Genomic DNA, 20,843 nt, shown 5'->3' with positions numbered 1-20,843 from the left:
CTGAGGCAGACACCACGCCTGTCTGGACTGTATGATGCTCCTTCCATGTGACCGTCCATTATTGATAAGACAAGATGCATCCTGAACTCCCCCGGGACGATGAGCTCACTGATGAGGTTACCCGCTGGTCCACCCTTGTGCATGTATGTGTGTGTACATACAGTGGGGGCTCTGCATACAGTGCCCACAGTTAACAACCCCCCTGACGTTCTGAAGCCGTACCGCCCCCTCATACATTTTTGAACAGGCGTTTCTGTGATGACAGCTGAAATATGAGTGAAAGAAGCAGTCTGTCTGACCCAGCTGATTCATTCACTGGTCCTCAACTTTGTTTTCCATGTCAAGACAGTTTGACACATCATGCAACCTGTTTGCACATCTTGGATTTGCAAGACAAACTCAGAAAAACTAAGAAGAAGGAACTTAGAAACACAGACTTAGGCTTATTAACTTGTTGTAGCTAATATTTTAGGAAACATCTGTCTATTTACATATCCAGCAGACAGAGTTTTTCAGATTAACATCACATTGGAGTTTTGTTTGTGCCCACCTGATGAATAAGTCAAATATTCACTCAAAACTGAGTAGAAAAAAAAAAAAGCTAAACAAAAAACACCAATGACCTCCTACAAAACCATCCCTAATAACACTCTTTCTTTCTTTTCAGATTCCAACTACAGACCTCCACTTACAAACTCTAAATGGCAAAAGTTCAATAAACCTTTTCTCTCTTGCCACATTCTGCCTTCATTCGTCTATTGATGAATATCTGCTATTTTCCGCCACTCTGTTGGAGTCTCTGTCACTCTCTGTTGGAATTCCTGTCATTATCTATACCGATAATCTTTCTGCCCGCATTCCTTGAGCTAATGGTTTATTGGATGCTGCCCTTAAAAATACTGCAGCTTTCTGTTTTTTCACATCCCTCATTGACGCTTTGACTTTCAGGATGTTCCAGGAGATTCACTTGAGAGGACCCATCTTCCACCAGCTGGCTTTACTCCACCAGCGCCACCAGTGTCTAGACTGCGAGGAGAGTCAGTCCTCTCTCCTATCATCATTGGCCTACATGTCGCTGGTAGAAACCAGCAGTTGCAATTTGACATTTATACACATTTTGTCAAATCTTTGCCTATGCCAAATTTTCACACCAACATTTTTATGTCCATCCTCTAAATGCTCCTGTTAGATCATTATCTGTAGGTAGTCAGTTTCATATAGCTACTTTGTGACTGCTGTCTGTTATTTTGAAGTATTAATCTGATTCGATCACTTGAGTAGTAACCAAGCTAGCCATTATACTAGCTGTCTGAGGCTAATGTCATGTAAAGTCAGTTTTATTTATATAATCCACTATTACACATGTCAAATTGGCCTCAAGGGACTTTACAATCTGTACAACACCCTCTATGCTTAGACTCTCAAATCAGAGGAGGTGAAATTCCCGTCACAAAAACCCTTCAAAAGGAAAAAAGAAAATGGCTAATTGCTAATGCTGCATTCATGCAATGTAAAATCCAGCATGGGAATACAGAATGGGAAGGACAGGAAAAGCTCACATTATTCCCATTTAGGAGCGTTCATGGATTATTTCAAAATAGTTACCCCCACTGCTAGCATCATAGTCACATCAGATAAATAGCATTAAGTATTTGTAGCAGTTAGTTAGCAAGTGAAACTAGATCGACACAATCAAATCAGCTTAATCGACTGCATCAGTATTAATATTTGATTGTATTTAATTGCCAGTGGTTTCTTGACAGTCTAGTGTAGTGGATATATTGCAGCTGTTAGAATACCTCATATCTCCGACTGCTCATGATTACACTCTCAAAATGATATGGCATGAAAGTGGCATAATATAATTGTTACTTACTGTTGTGCTGACTGTTGTCACCAGATTATATGCACAGCAACCTCTTAATATAATTATAGAAAATCTGTCAAAATATATTTATTATCTGACTAGGAAGATATTTTATGAATACTGTTTTTGCACCAATCCCTTTTTTACAATATTGTAGGTCCAACTCCTTATGATACTTTATCTCTTGTTTTTGATATGGTCATACTTTTCTGATTAGTAATCCCTATAGTGATGCAAGTAATAATTATTTTCATTATCAAGTAATTGGCAGATTATTTTCTTGATTGATTGATTAATCTTGAAAAGTCTATAAAATGTCAGATAATGGTGGAAATGGCTGTTATCTTAAAGACATCTTCAAATGTCTTGTTTTGTCCACCCAACAGCAAACGATTTGAAACAATTGTCCAACCATTAAAATAGTTGCCAATGTAATTTTCTGTCAACTGACAAATCAATTAATTGACTAATCGTTGCAGCCCTGAATCACTGTCATTGAAATTGTTGCATTATTCCACTTTGTATTCACAGTTTCAAAACTGCCTCCAGTAAAAAAACTTTAAAGGCCAACTCCCTGTCTTCAACCTTTATTGTAAGTGTGTTTAGCTTGCTGCATACTGTAGCTGTGCACCCACACGCATAATGAGGGCAGAAGACAGAGATATTGCCTGTGTTCAATGGACAATTAAACAAGCTGAGGGAGACGATGTAGAGTTAAAAATAAAATAAAACAAAAACGAGAATGAGACTGTGCGATTGAGGGTATTCAAATTATTGCGACTGACCAACAGAGCCTGCTCTTTCCCTGCAAAAAGAATGTAACAAAAAACGCTGAACTGACATACTGCCTACACACTCTACATACACAGAAGCCAAACACTGATAGTGATGACGCTCAGTGACACGTGTGTTTTGTTGTTGTTGTTGTTGCTGCTGCTGTCAGACCTGCCTCATCTTTACCAGTCAAGGAGCCATTTTGGAGTCTGATCTCTGTGAAGCCCCTGCAACAGGATGAGTCATCAATGTCCACACACACACACACACACATACACACACTCTCACACACACACATGTTGTTCTGGGTCACTTGTGGGGACATTACATAGACTTACATTCATTTCCTGGCGACTTTACATAAATCTAACCATAACCGCTAATTGCCTAACCCTAACCATAACCACTGACCCAAAACACACACACACACATGTACACACATACACACAGAGATGTCTCACATTCAATAATGTGGGCTATAATTAGCTCCCTGGATAGGAAGACATGAAAAAGCAGAGAGAGAGAGTGAATTGGCTTTTCAACCTAAAAATATTCCTAACTTTCCGTAACATCGGAACAATTTTCCTCATCTGTCGGGTCACCGGCTCACTAAAACAATGAAATGTGAATCTCTCATCTGCTCGGATAAATGACACTGAAAAAAAAAAAAAAAAAAAAAACCCTCGACCCTGCTGTTGCCTTGGTTACGGGAGCGGAGGAGGAGGTGATGATGGTTTCAGTGGGAACAGAGCCGGAGAGATCTGACAGAATAATAAATTTACGTCTGCTTATTCCCCTCCCTCTGTACCACTCCACATCTATCTCTCATCATCTCTCATAGTTGCACTTCACACTCGCTCCAGTTTTCATTAATGATCCACTCATTTCTATGCCAATAATATTTGGGAAAACCAGGGTGCTGATGGGCCTGTGGTGCTCAAAACTTTTTTTTTGCGAAATAACATTCTCCACTTTAGTGAAGTTTTAGAGGACTTGAAACAAAAAGTAAACAGCTCAGAATGAATAATTTAGATGCCCAGGATGCAGTGAGGCAATCATATGCAATCAGGCTCAAGATGTATGGAGCGTCCCTGGTGCTGTCTGTCAGTCCTTGCTGCCTCTGGCCTCTTTCCTCTGCTGGCAGGAAACTGAATGCAGCAGCTGTTGAGGACAAAACGCCACAGAGAGAAGAGTCCAACCCCTTGTTGAGCTTAAACTTGGACTAAGTGTTGCTGAATGGAGGCAGCACAGTTTCATAAAAATTGATGAAATGAGCATGAGCGTTAAGAATGGAGATTACGGCTCACACAGCTCATTACTTTTTAAAAATGTTCTTAAAAAATAAATGAATAAATCTGGGAATTTATTGGTATATATTTTGAGTATTACTGAATGGGATGAAATAAGATTTTACTGTATAAAATCAGTGAAAACTGTATTATAGTACCTTCAGCAGCAACACTAATTTTTTAAATATATGGTGCGTAATCAGCAGCTTGTCTTTGTTTTCTCCCTGTTCTCACAATTTCTACAACCAAAGCATTTTCTAAACTGTCAATGTCGCAAGAGGGCCTCATTAATTCTGACCGGCAGTAGATGTTGTCCTCTTGCAGATGGAAAACAAAACAGTAAATGTAGGGACATAAATTATATGTGAAAATCAGCCTAATCTATTCCTTTAAAAAAATCCAACAGTTTTACAGAGAAAATCAGTAAAAATAGAGTGATGGACAGGAATGCCTTTGTCTTGGAGGAATTGTGTGGCATTATAGCATGACTCTAATTACGTTAATTGTAACCATTTGTGTTTATATTTTAAATCCCCCCCTAAGAGCCATATCAAGATACAGCATTATATATTTCCTTTTCATTCATGTGGGCCAGCGGTCGGCCCAGCAGAGCCAGAGAAGGACATCATGTCCCCAAACACATGATCAGCAGCACAATCCCTTTGCAACAGCATGAGACATCATTTTCCTACAGAAAGGGCAAAGATACCTAACCTTGCAACAGCGATAGACTTGAATATCTTGCGCCTCGGATTTTACACCTCGTTACTGTGCTCGATGTTTAGTCAGTATCAATTTTAACCTTTTTTGTCACTGGCCTGCAAGCAATGAGAAGCAGCTGTCCGAGATTTAACCTGAGAGCAACTTCTGTGATTTAAACTTATGCTACACTTCTGTATGAACATGGAAAAGGGAAACTGTTAAAACTGCTTTAATCTCAATGGCTATGCAGACGTTGTACCAATCAGCTCTAACTGAACTCTCCCCTAGTATAATTCCCAATTGAAGCTGTGGGTACATTTCAGGCAGCCAACCACTAAATCTATACCTAGGAACTGTTGTTGAAAGAACCTTCACAGATAGACGCCGGGTCATTAGTTACGTCAGACTGCTTTAAAAGTGGAAGACTTTCTTGTAAGAATATCAAGCTTATTTCATGAAACGGTGAGAGCGAGCTCTTTGTGGGGACAGCTTACCTTTATATCGGGGCCATTGCAGTTGAGGCTCATCCCGCACTCGTCTGTGATCTCCGTAATCTCTGACAGGTCATCATCTTCAAACTCATCCAGGCTGATGTCATGGGTCAACCTGGTGGAAGGGGAGGATTAGGGTGAGAAGGGGGAGGAAGAGGAAAGGGAAGAGATGTGGGAAAAAAAAAAAAAAATTCAGTTAATCCTTCAACACTCATCCGCAGTCACAGTACATCACCAAATCTCTTGTTGACCGAATAATCAGTCTGACAGGGTGGCAACTCCGAGCCAAAACATGGCATCTTCTCGGGTCACACGCTTTGGTCTTAACTTTCAACATTACTAAATCGTTACCTCTCCGCATTGTTGCAGAGGAGTTCAGTAAAAATAAAGACTATATATTCAAGTAGAATCTTCTCTTAAATAAAATATAAGTTAATGCTTCCTATATATGTGACCCTTTGGAAGATTTGATGTAAATAAAATAATAAATCATTTCTGTTCTCATGGTCTCCAGAAGATGCAGCCTAAAGATCTGAATTTTCCTCTAGTGCCTCCATGAGTTTCACATTTATGGTTTTGATTTCAATTTCTTCAATACTTTGGTTTATGACCAAATACTGGCAAAACTGACATTGAACTGTGTGTTATGTTGATTAGCAAATGTTAGCATGCAAACACGCTAAACTAAGATGGTGAACATTATACCTGCATAGCATCAGCATGCCAGCATTCTGACGTTAGCATTTAGCTCAAAGCCTTATTGTACCTGAGCCTCACAGAGCCACTAAACATAGTTATAGTCTTGTTCTGTCTATAGGGAGGATGGAAAGGGATGACCGGCTGCTCCTTCTCATCACAAGCGAGAACCAGGGTTGTATTCTTGTTCAGCGACAGTCACAGACAGATGAATGGCGTGTGAGAAGAAGCTCATGCTCTTTCAGTTGGTATGATTGACCTACTGTCCATTTGGCTGCTGGATAAGCATTAGCAGCCTGGATAAAGCTACACACAAACAGTGATGAGAAGACTACTGGAGTGGAAGGAAAATGCATCATCACATATGTCAGCTCAGTCTATGAACTTACTGTAATTTTGAAGTGCAATGACTTAAGACACTACTCAAAAACTGTGGGCCAGGGTGACCAAAACCACTTTAATTCATCATCTGGGGACCACAAATATCCACTGTGAACGTAACGGCAATCAGGCCTGTTGTTGCCGACATATCTGACCAACTGACAGACCGTATTTGAACAACTTTTAAGTCAACATAACAGCAAATCATACAACTACAAGGTACAAGCCTCTTTTTACAAAGCGTGTGCCTCTTCATCAGTTTTCTGTCAACATGTCAACACAGTGTAACGGTTTTGGCTGTCAAGTGCACTCAGACACACGAGAGATACAGTATGTAGTACACATGCCTGCTAACTGATTCACTTTATCACCGATTGTCAGTTGGTGGCAGTAACACACCATGAAACATAATCATTTATTTTACTGGCCTGTAACTGTGATTGTTTTGTCCATCCATACATCCTTATGTCCATTGACATCAGAAACTACAGGATCAGGAGGAAAACATTTATATATTTTTAGGGAAAAACACAAGGTCTTGTTAAGTCTTGCAGCGTCCCTCAAGTGTCAAGTAGGGCAATGTACCGTCCTGCTGTCTGTGGCAGGATTCAATTAGCTTCCAGTAAACAATGCTTCAGTTTTCCCGATCTGTAATTATGTCTGCCTGTTATCTCTTTACCCTGCAGCCTCCTGGGCGGACAGAGACAGAGAGCAGGGAAATGTTATTAGAGGGAGGAAAGAGAAGTTGACAGCGATCACAAGGAGCATAACAGTGAGCTGTCAGAGACCTGGTGAACCTGGAGAGCTACAATCATCCTGTTGCTGGATGATGCTAATGTCATTTCTGGCTACATCCACACTGCAGCTGTCTCCTCCGCGAATGTACGCACAGCTGCGAACCATCTTTAGCTGTCACGTGTCAGAGGATGGGTATGGGAGTTAAATAGCCCAGGCAGAAGCATCTGTTTACCTCTATAATGAGGCCCTAAAGGAGGCGGGAGAGAGGAGTCGTGGGATGGAAATGGGGAGAGAGAGAAAGAAAGAGCAGACCGAGAGTATGAACCCAGCGATCTATAAGGAGTCAAATTATCTCAGAAGAGAATATACGGTATGTACACCTGATAGAAAGACAGCAACACAGAAGAATTCAGTCAACCACCTTCACTGAACAATCCTGCAACTGGCAAAGATGCAGTTTAGTATATAGGCTGATTTTCTAAAAATGGAACCTAAATGCAAAGATGTGTAGTGACTGATGTGCAAGGTCGCTTTGTAGAGTTTCATTAAAGGCTGGTAATATTCTTTTTTTTTTCTTATTGTCAATGAATCACTTAAAAGGATCAAAACTAAATGAAAGATCCTACTAACAAGTACTGCCACTATAGTCAAAACCTAGTAAAGCTTAATTATCTGTGCTATAGTGTAATTGCTGTAATTGTTATAAAAACAACTATTAAAATGACACAAGGTAATTATTTTCTCCATCATCATGAATATGAACACTGTAGTTGAGTCAATCCCACATACACGGTCCTGCTGTATATTAATAAATACTGTGTATTTATTAACATGTGGCTGAAAATAGTCCAGCAAATGCACTCTGAGTAAGGTTTGCTAAAAGGTAGCTTAAAAAAATGTAACTGCATATTTGTGACCCTTTTGTAAAAGATTTATGTTGTAGAAACCGATGGGCTGAGTGCTAACTCTGACCCTTTTTCTTGGAATTCTGTAAAGTTGTTTTTCATTTAAAGCTGCAATAGGTAGAAACCTGATGTGCCATCATCTTAACAAAAGATTATGGCTAACATGTTAGCAAACATTTGCTTGATATATGATCATCTAACAGGAGTTTTGCTTCTGTCCACCTTATGAATGTAAGTCTGATATTAACTACTTTTAGTCTGGTTTCTGTTTGGCTCTCCAACTCCTGAGAGAAATATCTGGCTCTGTCACTGCTAGATGTTCCACTTTTTTCACCGGGCTGGTAGCATATAAAGTTTGTTTGAGTTGGTGTTAATTTTTCTCATTTTGATCCTTTCACGTTACGAGTGTTAAAATCCAAAAATATTGCTTAATGCATGTTTAAGCAGGTCAAATAGATTACTTTGCTCTATATATTAACAGTCAGTAAGTTATAAGAGTTCTGTTATTCCCATTTTTTAAATATAAAATATATATATTCACTGTACTTAGAGGGGAAAAAATGTGAATTCAGAAGTGCCTTCTAGTACAAAGAGATGTTTTTGCCAGATAGCAGGAGGCAAGAAATTCTACATATCCTGTTACAAGGCCAAACAAATTTAAAAATAACATCTTCCAACTTTTGTTCTGCCAGTGTGTCTCCAACTCCTCTTGTCTTTGCCCACCAGATAAGGCCAGCACAGAACAACATGTGGCTAAAGTGCCATCGAAACTTTTTTTTTTTGTCCCAAGCGTCTTGCATCGACAGGTTTTGGTCTGGCGACACTGCCCTGCTTCTGAATAACAAAAACTGCAAGCTTATACTAGTACACAACAAATGCAATTTATTACAGCAAAGATGGACGCTTGATAAAGGATCTTATCAGAATTACTTACAGGGAAAGAGGAGAAATATGAAGGAGAGGAGAGGAGAGGAAACGGTGTCGTGACTATAGATCAAACCCTGAGGAAAGGGCGAATAGGGGCAGTGGACAGTGAGAGGATGGAGGGAGTCATCGGGAAAAAAAAATGAATGGAGGGAGGGTGTGGGAGGAGAAAATTATGTGCCAGGAGATAAACCACCTGAACAGGGACAGGACAGGGTGACCCCTTTGCTGCAGTGAATTGTGGGTAAGGAGGGAGGCAGACACTAGAGAAAACCAACAGAGTGTAGGATACAGAGTAAATTACATTGTCACACATCAAGGCTCGGGGTAGCATGCGGGGCACATGGTGTCGAGCATGCTCACATCAAATAAGCTGCACAGTTACATCACAGTTGCTGTGTGAAAAGCTCCAATCACATATTTTCTGTGTATGTGATATTTTGTTTTCAATTTATGTAAATGATTACAGGCTCATGATACCAGAAGTTATTTTTTTTAAGTTGTCTTTTAGTTCCCACAAAGGTAGACACATTTAGTTCTTGACAGCACCATAACAGAGCATTAAATGTTAATGACATAGCAATATGTGCACAAAATGAAAGATGACTTACTTAGCTAATGTCCATAACATAGCAAACACCTGTTTAATATTAATTGCTATTAAAAATGCTGTTTATTTAATTCATTTTTAATGGGAAAAATGCCATTACTATAGAACAAGCCCCCATACAGTCTCAAAAGACATGTTGATTTGTAAGAATCTGAAACATGCAAACTCAATATCATGAACATATCTTTTTTTTTTTTTTTTTTGTGTCCCATCCTTCAGATCTCACTCTCATCCATACAGACACCTGCTGGCCTGTAGGAGACAACAGGACAAAGGACATGTCACCTCGCCTGCTTCCTGCCTGCAACACCCGACTGAGCTACTAAGCCTACACTATAGCTGTGGATCAAACGCAGGTTTTAAACATTTTTTAGCAGTCCCATGCTGTGTTAAATCGTTCTAATACCTTCTGTGTAAATGTCAAAACACCTTAGGTTAATTTTTTTTTTTGACTGTTTGACAGAGGGGTTTATTACTGCGTTTGTTTTCACACATGAGAATCCATAAAAATCATGGATCTATTGTGTATCATGTATCAATGGCAACACAGTATCAATCTTCATCACACCTGTGAAATGCAATATATCTGAGAACTTTAGATATTTCTCTCAATATCAGAATGCTGTTGCTTCACTGATACATGTTGTATTCATACTGTATGTAACACTTAAAATAATCACATTATTCCAGTTTCAAGTGTATGGAGTGATATGATTTTCACATCTGATTTTGACTCAGGGGTAAAAAGCACCAGACCTACATTTTGAGGTGGCACAGACGCAACCGAGTTTGACTGTGTCAACAGTGTCCATACCCAAAAGTTCCAAACTCTCATGGAAAACATCCTCAGGTCTGAAATCAGCTGAAGTGTGAAGACCTCCAAAATATCATTTGAGATTTGACCACATCCTGATTTTCCTGAATAAACATTACATGGCCTATCAATAAACTGGAACACCCAGAACCATAAATATCCATATTAGTTTCCTCTGGGATTGTATTCGTGTACTACATATACCCATCATCTCACAGCACTCTCACAACACACTCAGCAATCAATGCAGGCTGACTCAGCAGACTGGCTGTGCTGTCCGGGTCAGAGATCCCTGTGACACATCTACTGTGTCATCACTGAAAATGAGACGTATCATATCAGTCGGACCGTAGTAACAACAGGCTGACACTGACATCATCACTTTGGCACAGTTACCTCACAGGAACCTAAAGACCATCTGGGTACCTGGAGGGTTCAGCTAACAGGTTGTTGTCACATCAGCATAATGACTCCTAATATTGTTTTTGACTCTGCTGGACAAGTTGAGAGCAGATTATGTTTTCAGACGTCAAGAAGTCTGAAAACATATTTCTATATTTCTTCATCAAATTTGGAGGAAGCTTAGTCACTGCTTAGATTAAGTTCACTGACGACTTTTTCTTCAAATCCATTGTGATCCAAGTGTGATGTTCTTACACAGCACAAAAGCCATAGGGAGAAGGTTTGACAAAGATTTGCATCCTGTGTGCCATGTGTTGTTAGGTTTAGGCTACTTAACACTTGGCTAAGGTTAGGGAAATATGGTTTTAGTATATAATGAAAAACTCAAAGCATCCCTCTTCATTTGAAGTCAGTGTTGACTTTTTCAATAATTAACCTAGATCATGATCCTTAACAAGTGTTTTGAAGTTGCCCAAAGATAACCATAAAAAATTTAAGCAAGCTTTGGTCTCCAGAAGTCCATAACATCTTTGAATCAGCAGAGTACAAACTGGCAACTTAAGAAGACATGACTCTGCTACTCTGCTCAGCTGTTGTTGCTCCGTAAATAGGTCCAATATGGAAACTAATGTCTCATTTTCTATTAACACAAATACGATATGTAAGTAAGACAACATAAACCACTACTATAGATTATAGTTTGGCAAAGGTTTACGCTCTTCTAAGTGACTCATAACGCAGCATGCATTAGGAGGAGCAGGAGGAGACTATGATAGCTGAATGTTGAGGCCACTACAGACGCAACTTGGGATTTAGTTTCTCTGTTCAGTGCCAGCTTCAAAATAAAACCCCAGACTAAATCTAAGTCATCTAGAGAGATCCCCAATGTCTCTCAAAAATTCTTTTCCAAAAGATGTTGAAGTACCATTAGCTCACTTCACTTCTAATGTGTCTTAAGCCTTGAGTTCTCTACAGGGGTGATTTTAATATTTTATGTGCTATTCAGTGATTTTAATCCCATTCTCTGAATGTATGATCTTTCTCCCACTACCCCAGTATTAATTACAATAAGTCAGATTTTAAATTGGGTTCAGTGATTCTGTGATTATGTAAAGTCCTGTTCAGGTAGACACCATGTGTTTTAAAGAGGCATCGCTGATTAAACTCTGATACAATGATGGTATAAAGGCTTAAAGAAGGGTAAGTCTGAGAGTTGACTATTTGCCTCGACTGACAGGTGTCTTGGGTCATTGTCACTTTTTCTCAGCTACAATCTGCTGCCTAAATTCAGATTTTCTAGCCGGAAACCATACCTTCAGAAACCTGACATCACAGACACTACGTCCATAGTTCGTGTTGTGAAATGACATCAGAGGGCAATGACACTGCAGGGCGGATGTTCCAATTTGTCTCAATGAGGATTTGGGATAAACGCCTGCATTACTCTGACAATGGGGGATGAGTGTGTGTTTGTGCCACCTCACCATGCATCTCTGCTTGTGTTAATGAAGGACAGCATGACCTCCCGTGCAGGCCATGATGGGCCCGACCTGCTCATTAGTCTTTATCTGGCTCGAGCTATAACCCTGATACCGACAGCACTGTATTTACCTATTTCTTGCATGCAAAGCTGACTGTAGTTCACAAGTAGCATGCAAGGTCACATATAGATAACGGTCATCGTTTTCCTTTTTTTTTTACAGATACTATATTCAGTGAAAATACCAATATTACCAAAAGCAGATGAGCTTAACCAGATTTTCACCAGGATTTTATGTCCCTAATACCCACAAGTTTTTATATTTCTTGCAGCAAAATCAAAAACAACTTTTCTTTGCAGTTTACAGTGGAAAAAAGGTTGTGTCGTGATGAGGAAAGATCAGAAAAATGCTTCCAGTAATAGAAAGTGAAGTGAAAAATGTGGAAAAAATGCAAATGAGCTGCTGATTATGTGCCCAAATCCCCAATTAGTAAAATAAACAACAATAAAATATCATGAAAAAAACTACAAATCTGATTTATTTTATTTATTGCAATATCTGCTGACGTATCAGTGGAAGCAGGACAGGCATGTTATCCACACAACTATGGATATTTACACTCACCTCTTCCCATGTTACAGTGTTGTGCTGTTACTAATCAATCACCTCACACAACATACACATTTAAACCCAGCATTTAGGCTAGTCTTCATAGCAGACACATATACCCTTGCCTGTCTTCTTCCCCCATCTTTCCCCAGTAATTCACACGTTTATGCTCCTGCTGAGGGACTACAAGGCTGCACAGTGAGGGTCATTCATCAGCTTCGCCCTCTTGCAAGGACAGGACCTGTCCTGGACCAGGACGGTCCTGTCCGATGCTTTCCATCCAGATAAACCCCCCCTTCATCAGTCGCTGTGTGAAAACAAACTCTGGAAACACAAATCCACCCCTACAGTGCTTTTCCTGTAATGGCATTGGTGTTATAGCATACACATACACCAACATAAGTGTGATGTGTATTCTCCTCTGTGGCTTCTCTGGTCCCATTTTTGGTCAACATAAACCAGCATCCGCTGCTGCACGCTCTACCTCTCTTCTTAGATGCAAACCCACACAAAACCACATGCATCCTCTCTCCTTCAAGGACATGCCTGCCTTGAGCTTTAAGATGCAAGAAGACGACATATCGCAAGGAAGAAAGCATGTTAGCAGTTATTACACACAAGGTCACACACACAGCCATGTTGCTGCATGCCGGTAAAAAACACACACAGAGAAGAATGAGAGATATGCCCTACCATTTCTCCCACTGGTCCTCCATCCAACCCTCTCCTCCTTCCCCTCCCGAGTCCATACTGTAAGTGAGGAGGGCATCCAAAGCTGATGGAGGAGGAGCAGGAGCAAGGAGGTTAGAAAGTGAAGGAGGGAGGGAGGAAGAGAGGGAGGAGCGAGCAAGAAGGGAGCCGGAGGAGAGGGAGGAGGGGTGCAGCTCGTCCGGGTCGATGGGAGAGGCGTCCGATTCAGAGCCCTGCTGCTACCGCTCATCCGGAGAGGAGAGAGACAGAGGGGGAATTATTTAAAGCAGAGAAGCTGAAGCTGCCAGAGAGGAGTAGTGTTATATAATCTACTCCTCTTTCTCTCTCTCCCTTAGATGTTTACTCTATCAGGTTTACTATGCCACTGCAGGAAAAATGCTGCTGTTAGCATAACATCCAATGCCACAGAAAGCTCAAACAAGAGAAACATCAGCACAAGAGGACACTCCTCACTCTCTCTCTCTCTCTCTCTCTCTCTCTCTCTCTCTGCAAAACACAGTTGTGCTCAATTATTCATGAAGCCCATTGATCATGTAAGACTCCCTCTAATTTTTCACTTCTCTTTGTCTCTGTGTCCATCTATCCTCTTCAAGGAGATTTCTGGTTTATTACAACTTGGGTGTTATGTTTGTAGTTTGGACCATCATTCCTATCAGTTATGATAACACTGTATTGGCCAAATTACACTACCTAGAAGGATTTGGGAGCAAGGCGACACTGATAAAAACATGTCTGACGGAGCAGAAAACAGTCAGACATCAGACAGGTTGTAATCATGGCAACAATCCAGATTATCTAAATCAGTTTATTTGAAAAATGTTGGTAATACTCACTTATATGAAGGAAAATTATATGTGCACAGCTACGGTAATTGCAGTGGGTCAAAGATGATCAGCAGGAGCCTGTAAATTGTGATGGATTGTTGCGACGGCCAATTTGGCCAATAATTTGACCATTCACCTTCTTTTTCTCTAGCAAATACATACAAACCTCAGGGTTTGTTTACAACCTGTATGATTGTCTGACTCTGAGCGTCATGTTTCCTCCCTGTCACACATTGTTGCGTTTTGCCAAATCTCAGCAACTGACTTCAGTAGCTGAGAACTATTATCAAAAGAAATGATGGCCAAACCTACGAAAACCGGAATTGTTCTATAACCTGTGCTGGTCTTTGCTTGTTTTGGCAGGTGGTTAAGCTTCCTCCCAAAATCAATGTGTGACTGGAAAAGAGCAGACGCGCAGTGAATTGTGCAGCCCATTAACCCTGTAAATGCCACTGACCTTATAACCTCCTGCCAGCACCTTAGGCCCGAGCATGTGTACTGTACATATGCAATAATATTGTAAAACAGAGTGACTGGCTATTTTTAGCCACCAAAGGCTTCAAGAAACAAGAAGCAAAGTGGTGTATCTCACTTCACCTTTGCTTCTGTAAATTAAAAACAGATAAAACTACAAAGTGTAACATAAAAGAGGTTGCTTGTGATGACAAACCCACAGAGAATTATCACCTCTACTCAGCATGGTGTTCCCCTCAGTTCTTTGGAGCATTTTAACATCTTTTAGGTATTTGTCTTCCAGCAGCAGACAGTTGTTTTCTGCAAACGAGTTCTGATAAACCCAATGTACACTACAAAATGGCGGGCAAACAATGTTAGCAACTAGCTGGTTGTAGAATATCTATCGGCTAAAGAGCACGATATTATTTTCAATATTTGGTGGAAACCAAAAAAAAAAAGCTAACAAAAGAGTGAAACTTGTGAAATATGACTGTAATGTGATGATAATGTTGCTCTGTGTCTGCTGGATGTGTGACAGGCAACTGTGATCATATATCAGGGTATGTGCCTTTCCACTTGTTTTGATGTTTCTCAGCCCCCTAGTGGCAGGAAATCACTTACTACAGCTGAAAAGTAAAAAGCATTTCCGTCAGCCATGCCGTATTAGCATCCATCACAACTTAACACTGCTGCAGTTGTGCTTTGGAAAACCTAACTCCAAGCTTCAAAATGTCCTTTTTTTTATCAAAGGTCAAAGACACTATATCCTTGTTTTTCTACACTCTGAGCTACCAACACGCAGCCATATGGCCATACAGCACGCCTCGGCAACTGGCCAGAAACTATGGAGCTCACACACACATACACACACACACACACACACACATTTCCCCCACATGACATCACACATCAGAGCAAAATGCTATACTATCAAGACATTGGTTAAGTGTTCTGTATGTTGAGAGAATGGGTTTTAATCTTGAGAGCAAAATATAAGACATGAGCAAACCTGCCAACATTTGGGTTTTTCGTTAGTGTTTCGGTGTGTGTGTCTGAGTGTGTGTGTGTCTATTCGACAAGCATAAACATGTAGAAAAGCAATATTTTCAGCTGCTTTGCCCACAGTGTCCCATCCACCGCCGGTATGTTTTACGCAACCACAGCACACTGGTTAAGCTAATAACCCGCAAGTTGTTTGTATGTAGGCTAACTGTTTATTTGCCACATATCTTAAAATTTGCCAAATTCTTGTAAACTCAGCTGCTGGCTGAGACAAACCAGCCCCTCCTCTCTACCAGCGGTACCTGCAGGCAGTGAATCACACCGGCAGCAGAGGGAGGGAGGATAGAAGACAGGAGGAAAGACTGCCTACGCGGAGCAGCTGTGCACACGCCCCTGTGGTGACAGATGGTTTTGAAATTGTGTGTGCGATTGTGTGTTTCATAGACAATCTGGCGACTCCGGTAACGTCAGACAAACATACAAAACTTATGGATCCATGTGTATGACGATTATTCATAATAAGGTTGAGGGGCATGCAAATTAAAGGAGTTTCCCGGGAGAAACAACAAAACAGGAGCACAGCGGGAGAGGTGTGGGGGGGGGAATACGGGAGAAGCTCAGTAAAAACAGGAGAGTTGGCAGGTCTGCAAGAGAGGCAGGAGGGGATGAGAGGAGAGGAAGATATAGGAATCCCAGGACTGTGTGTGCGTGCATGTGTGTGCATGCGTGTGAGACATTTAATCCCCGTTCAGCTCGTCAGCAGAGGCCAATTAACCCTGTAACAGCCATGTGGGTCGAGGCAACAAGATGAATTCATGGCATCAGGCGGTTCAACATATATGAGCTGAAGTAATGAGTTCATTCATTGTTAAGTTAGGAAAAAATTAATGAATCACAAAGTAAATCCTATTGTGTTTTCAAAATGTTGCTCTACTGAAATATACAATTGGAAAGTGAGATATTTGACTCTGGAAAGTCACTATGACTATTTTTATTTGCATTTCTTGATTAATCAAGCCTTTATTCATACTGTCTGATCAGTTCCTGTTTTATTTTCTGTTCTGTTTTCTGTTAATGCAAATGAAACACTTCCTATGTACATATCGTCTTTTATAAATTCAGGATAATGTAGATTTCCACAGCATTAATTCCATCAGTAATGTCATACTCCACATCGTACAGAAACACTGTTCTTAACCCACAAATATTTCCAGTTTTTGTTTTTTTTTTTGGATTTGATGTTAAGCTACGTATTATTATTGTTAAGCAACTCAACACTTCCTGTGCAGGTGTTTCACATTAAAAGCAGCTCAAAGGTATAATTCCTCCTTTTCCTGGTGGGCTTTTAATGTGAAACATCTGCAGGAAGGGTAACAGGAGCTTCACACTGATTGAAAAAACAATCCATGAAATTGACGGCACATCTAACATCGCCAGCTCTCTGTTGTCAGCCATGGGAAACGCCCACTTAGAGGGCTCAAGTGCCCTTTCCAAAAATATGTCCAACAATTTTATTGTCTTTGAAAAATTGGGAAAATAAATAATGTCATCATAATTTCCTTGCAAAAAATGCGAGGAGAATTCAAATTTCAGCTCGTCTTAGCATCAACAGCACATTAAAACAAGAGCGGATCAGAAAACAGGAGAACATCTTACTAAAAATGGAAAATTTGTAATAAAGGAGTTGTCTCTATCTGTTTCAGATGCAGACCTGGTAAATGAGGCCACTGTTTGAGAATTAATTAACTGAGAGGCAGAGAGAGAGAGAGAGAGCGAGAGAGGAGAGAGAGAGAGAGAGATTGCCAATTCAGCAAAATTGAACGACAGCAGTAAATGATCAGTGGGAGGCGAACTGCAACCAGAGCAATTGCACTCAGTCCACTCTGTCAGCTTCTACTGTGAGTGAAATTCAAATCAGCTCAATTTAAATTCCCTCCTCTCTCCCTCTCTCTCTCTCTGAGGATAAAAGACATAATCCTGTTGAAAACACCTGAAATCATTTATTTTTTTCCGAGAAAACATCAAAGTCCATGAAAGACCGATGCAGTGAATCAAGGAAAGGAGAAACTGACACTTCAAAATGTGCTTAACCTCCCTTGTCTCCTGTCTGTCTCTCTCTCTCTCTCTCTCTCACTCTCTCTCTCTCTCTCTCTCTCTCACACACACACACACACTCTCACATCCCACACCCTGTGAATCCATCTGCCTGAGCAGATCTTGTCAGCAGTGTAACATCAGTTTGGAAGCTACAGTAAAAGGATAAAAGAAAAGAGGAAAAGAGGTATGTCAATGAATTAGTGAGCGAGGGAGCGAAGGAGCAAGGGAGGGAGAGAGGGAGGGGGGGATCATGGACATTTACGTGCTTTTAGTTTGATAATTTAGTGATCTATACATTTTTAAACATTTGCTTAATATTTCTGATTCATTATCCGAACATAATGACATAATTCGTTCATAATTCTAATTGCAGCCTATATTCAAAACACCATCTCTCACATCTCTCTAACATTTCACTCTCCTCCCACCTCAAAACTGCAGGATAATGTAATAACTCAAGGGGCAATTATTGGCTTTTGTCAGGAGACCATTTAAAAAATATTGAGGGACAATTAAATGTACTCCCTGCTTCTCATGTGGGCAGTATTAGTGTTTTAGCTTTTAGCTTATAGGTTATGAGAAAGAGGGTAGTAAATCACACACACCTACAATAAACAGCGAGGATAAAGTCTCAAGTCTTATTTCCTTTGCGGTGCTTGATGTTAAGATAGCAAAGATGCATGAGGATGTGACAAACCAACACAATAAATATGCCTACCATCATCGAAAAAATCACTCTGTTAAATGAATTACACCATTTGCTGCTGATGTAAACGTTACATTTCAGTTTAATCAGCTGCTATTGTACAATCAAATCACTTCAGAAAATCAATGATGTCTTGGCATGCGGTGATCAAATCACTTAAAGTAATATGAACAAAACAAAAGAAGAAACTGAACACATAAACAAACAACAGAATTCATCCATCTATTCATTTGCTGTTTGCATTTACCTGTTAAAGGCTCTCAAGCTTAATCATAACTGTAATTTTAAAAAGAAAAATATTGAACTGCATACGAGAGAGATTGGTTTTTACCTCAAGAGGGATCTCCGGTTTCATATCCCTGATGCCATCAGACATGAGTTCTCTATTTCTTCCCATAATGCACCACAGCATGGACTGCAATCCTACACTGTCTTGTTGCTCCATACATGCTGCATTACACACACACACACACACACACACACACACACACACACACAAACAATCCTGGGATTCCTACGTCTCCCTCTCTCTGTCATCCTCCCGCCTCTCGTCTTTACTCTTTGCTCTCAAGATTAAAACTATTTCTCTAAAAAATACAGAACACTTAACCAGTGTCTTGATAGTTGATAGCATTTTGTTCTGATGTGTGATGTCACATGGGGGAAATGTGTGAAGCTCCTCTGGTGTGTGTGTGTGTGTTTGTGTGTGTCACACTGAGAGCATAAAAGCATGACAAAACCATGCAGCTAATACCTCATCCAGCTAATCCCTCCAACATGTTCATTTGAACCGTGCTGCAGGTTGAATAACCTCTGACTGATCACCTAACTGATGAACTTGGGTTATCTATAGCTCTGCAACATGATTTTCATTATCGATTAACCGATTAATTATGTTTTTATGCAACTGATTATTAATTGTTTCTGTACAATGAAACGTCCTGTTCCTACAAACCCTGATGTGATTCTTTATACTGCCTCTTCACTCTGGCCAACAGTTCAACAACCAAGAGATTCAAATTATAAACATGAAATGGACAAAAAGAGTAAATACTCAACTGGTAATTATTAGATGTAATGGACAGATTACTGTGATTAATTATATTTGTGGCTTTATCTACTAATTAATATTATCAAAACCATTCAATTTTTACACAAATATGCAATACTTATTTTTAAAAACAACAACAATAACATACATAGGTTCTGGCCAGTTGCCGAGTCTGTGCTGTATGACCATATGGCTGCATGTTGGTAGCTCAAAAAGCTCAAAAACAAGGATTTAGTGTCTTTGACCTTGAATAAAAGGGACATTTTGAAGCTTGGAGTCAGGTTTTCCATAGATGCTGCATTACAGATATACATACACACACACACACACACACACACACACACACACACACACACACACACACACACAGATATACTGTCCTAATGTGAAAGAATCTCCTGCTACGCCCTCTTGTGCTATAGATGATTAATGCAGTGTGGGAGCATTTAAAGGTACAGTTCACCCAAATATGAAAAGTAAGTCTTTATCTGTCACGCTCAGCTCCAGTGAAGATCAGTAGAGCCACTAAACAAACAGTGACTAAAATTACAGTACTGAACTAAAACACTTATACGGAAAATCATACAGAAAGGGTGTCCTGATCAATACTGAAAGGTTTCAGTGTTTTAACAGGGAGTAAAGGATTCAGCTACCAAGTGATCAGAGATGAATGAGCTTTAAAGACACTTAAATTAGCTCAGAACATCACTGCTAAAATATGCACATTTCAGCAACATGATTCAAGTGTTTTAATCACCGAACAGTGTCATATTTGGGCTACGGTATGTCATTTTTTTTAGGGCAAGATATAAAAAACGGAGCCCAGACAGATCAGAGAAAAGAGGGCAGAGAAAATCAGCAGCCATGTTGATTTTTCATTTTTATTTTTGAACCATCAGAGCTCTTGCCTCTGTTTATTTTCTGCCTTTTAAGGTTATATATTGAGTACAGAGTATGGAGCTACAAGAGCAAACTCACTGTGTAAGAAGATCAAGAAGAAGACTAAATCAGAGTTTCCAACCATGGAACATCACCAGGGGTTGCTTGATAAGCAGAAATATTAAATATTAATACATTTCTTGGTTGTAAAAATATATTAGAAGTCTATGATTGAACTAGATTTAACTATTTGAAATCTATGATCCTTTCTGTAAAATCTACTTGCAGTAACATCCAGACTGTTGAAAGCAATGATATCTTGTACCCAAACTCAAATGACAACTTGGTAACTCTTCACAAGAGTCATGAAAATTTTAGTGACCTCAAAATGAGGTCACAGTGAAATGCTGCGGAAACTGTGGACTGAATCTAAA

At 39.9% G+C, this 20,843-nt stretch overlaps 1 protein-coding gene across 2 annotated transcripts in view; it reads right to left on the bottom strand.

The window, feature by feature from the left end:
- The window catches only part of LOC122985134 (C-Jun-amino-terminal kinase-interacting protein 1-like), a 56,225-nt gene that overhangs the window by 33,238 nt on the left and 2,144 nt on the right, over positions 1–20,843 (bottom strand). Inside the window, exons 1-2 of one of the 2 annotated variants that reach the window (XM_044355540.1) lie at positions 13,377–13,525; positions 5,127–5,238 (exon numbers count right to left, since the gene is read on the bottom strand). In XM_044355540.1, coding sequence (XP_044211475.1) covers positions 5,127–5,238; positions 13,377–13,432 — 168 coding nt within the window. In that variant the 5' untranslated portion in view covers positions 13,433–13,525. Of the gene's footprint in view, positions 1–5,126; positions 5,239–13,376; positions 13,526–20,843 lie in introns of those variants that run through there. The other variant, XM_044355531.1, reaches the window with a different exon arrangement.

This window comes from Thunnus albacares, chromosome 1 (genome assembly GCF_914725855.1).
Source record: "Thunnus albacares chromosome 1, fThuAlb1.1, whole genome shotgun sequence".
Lineage (NCBI taxonomy): Eukaryota > Metazoa > Chordata > Actinopteri > Scombriformes > Scombridae > Thunnus > Thunnus albacares.
This window is presented reverse-complemented; position numbering and strand designations above follow the sequence as displayed.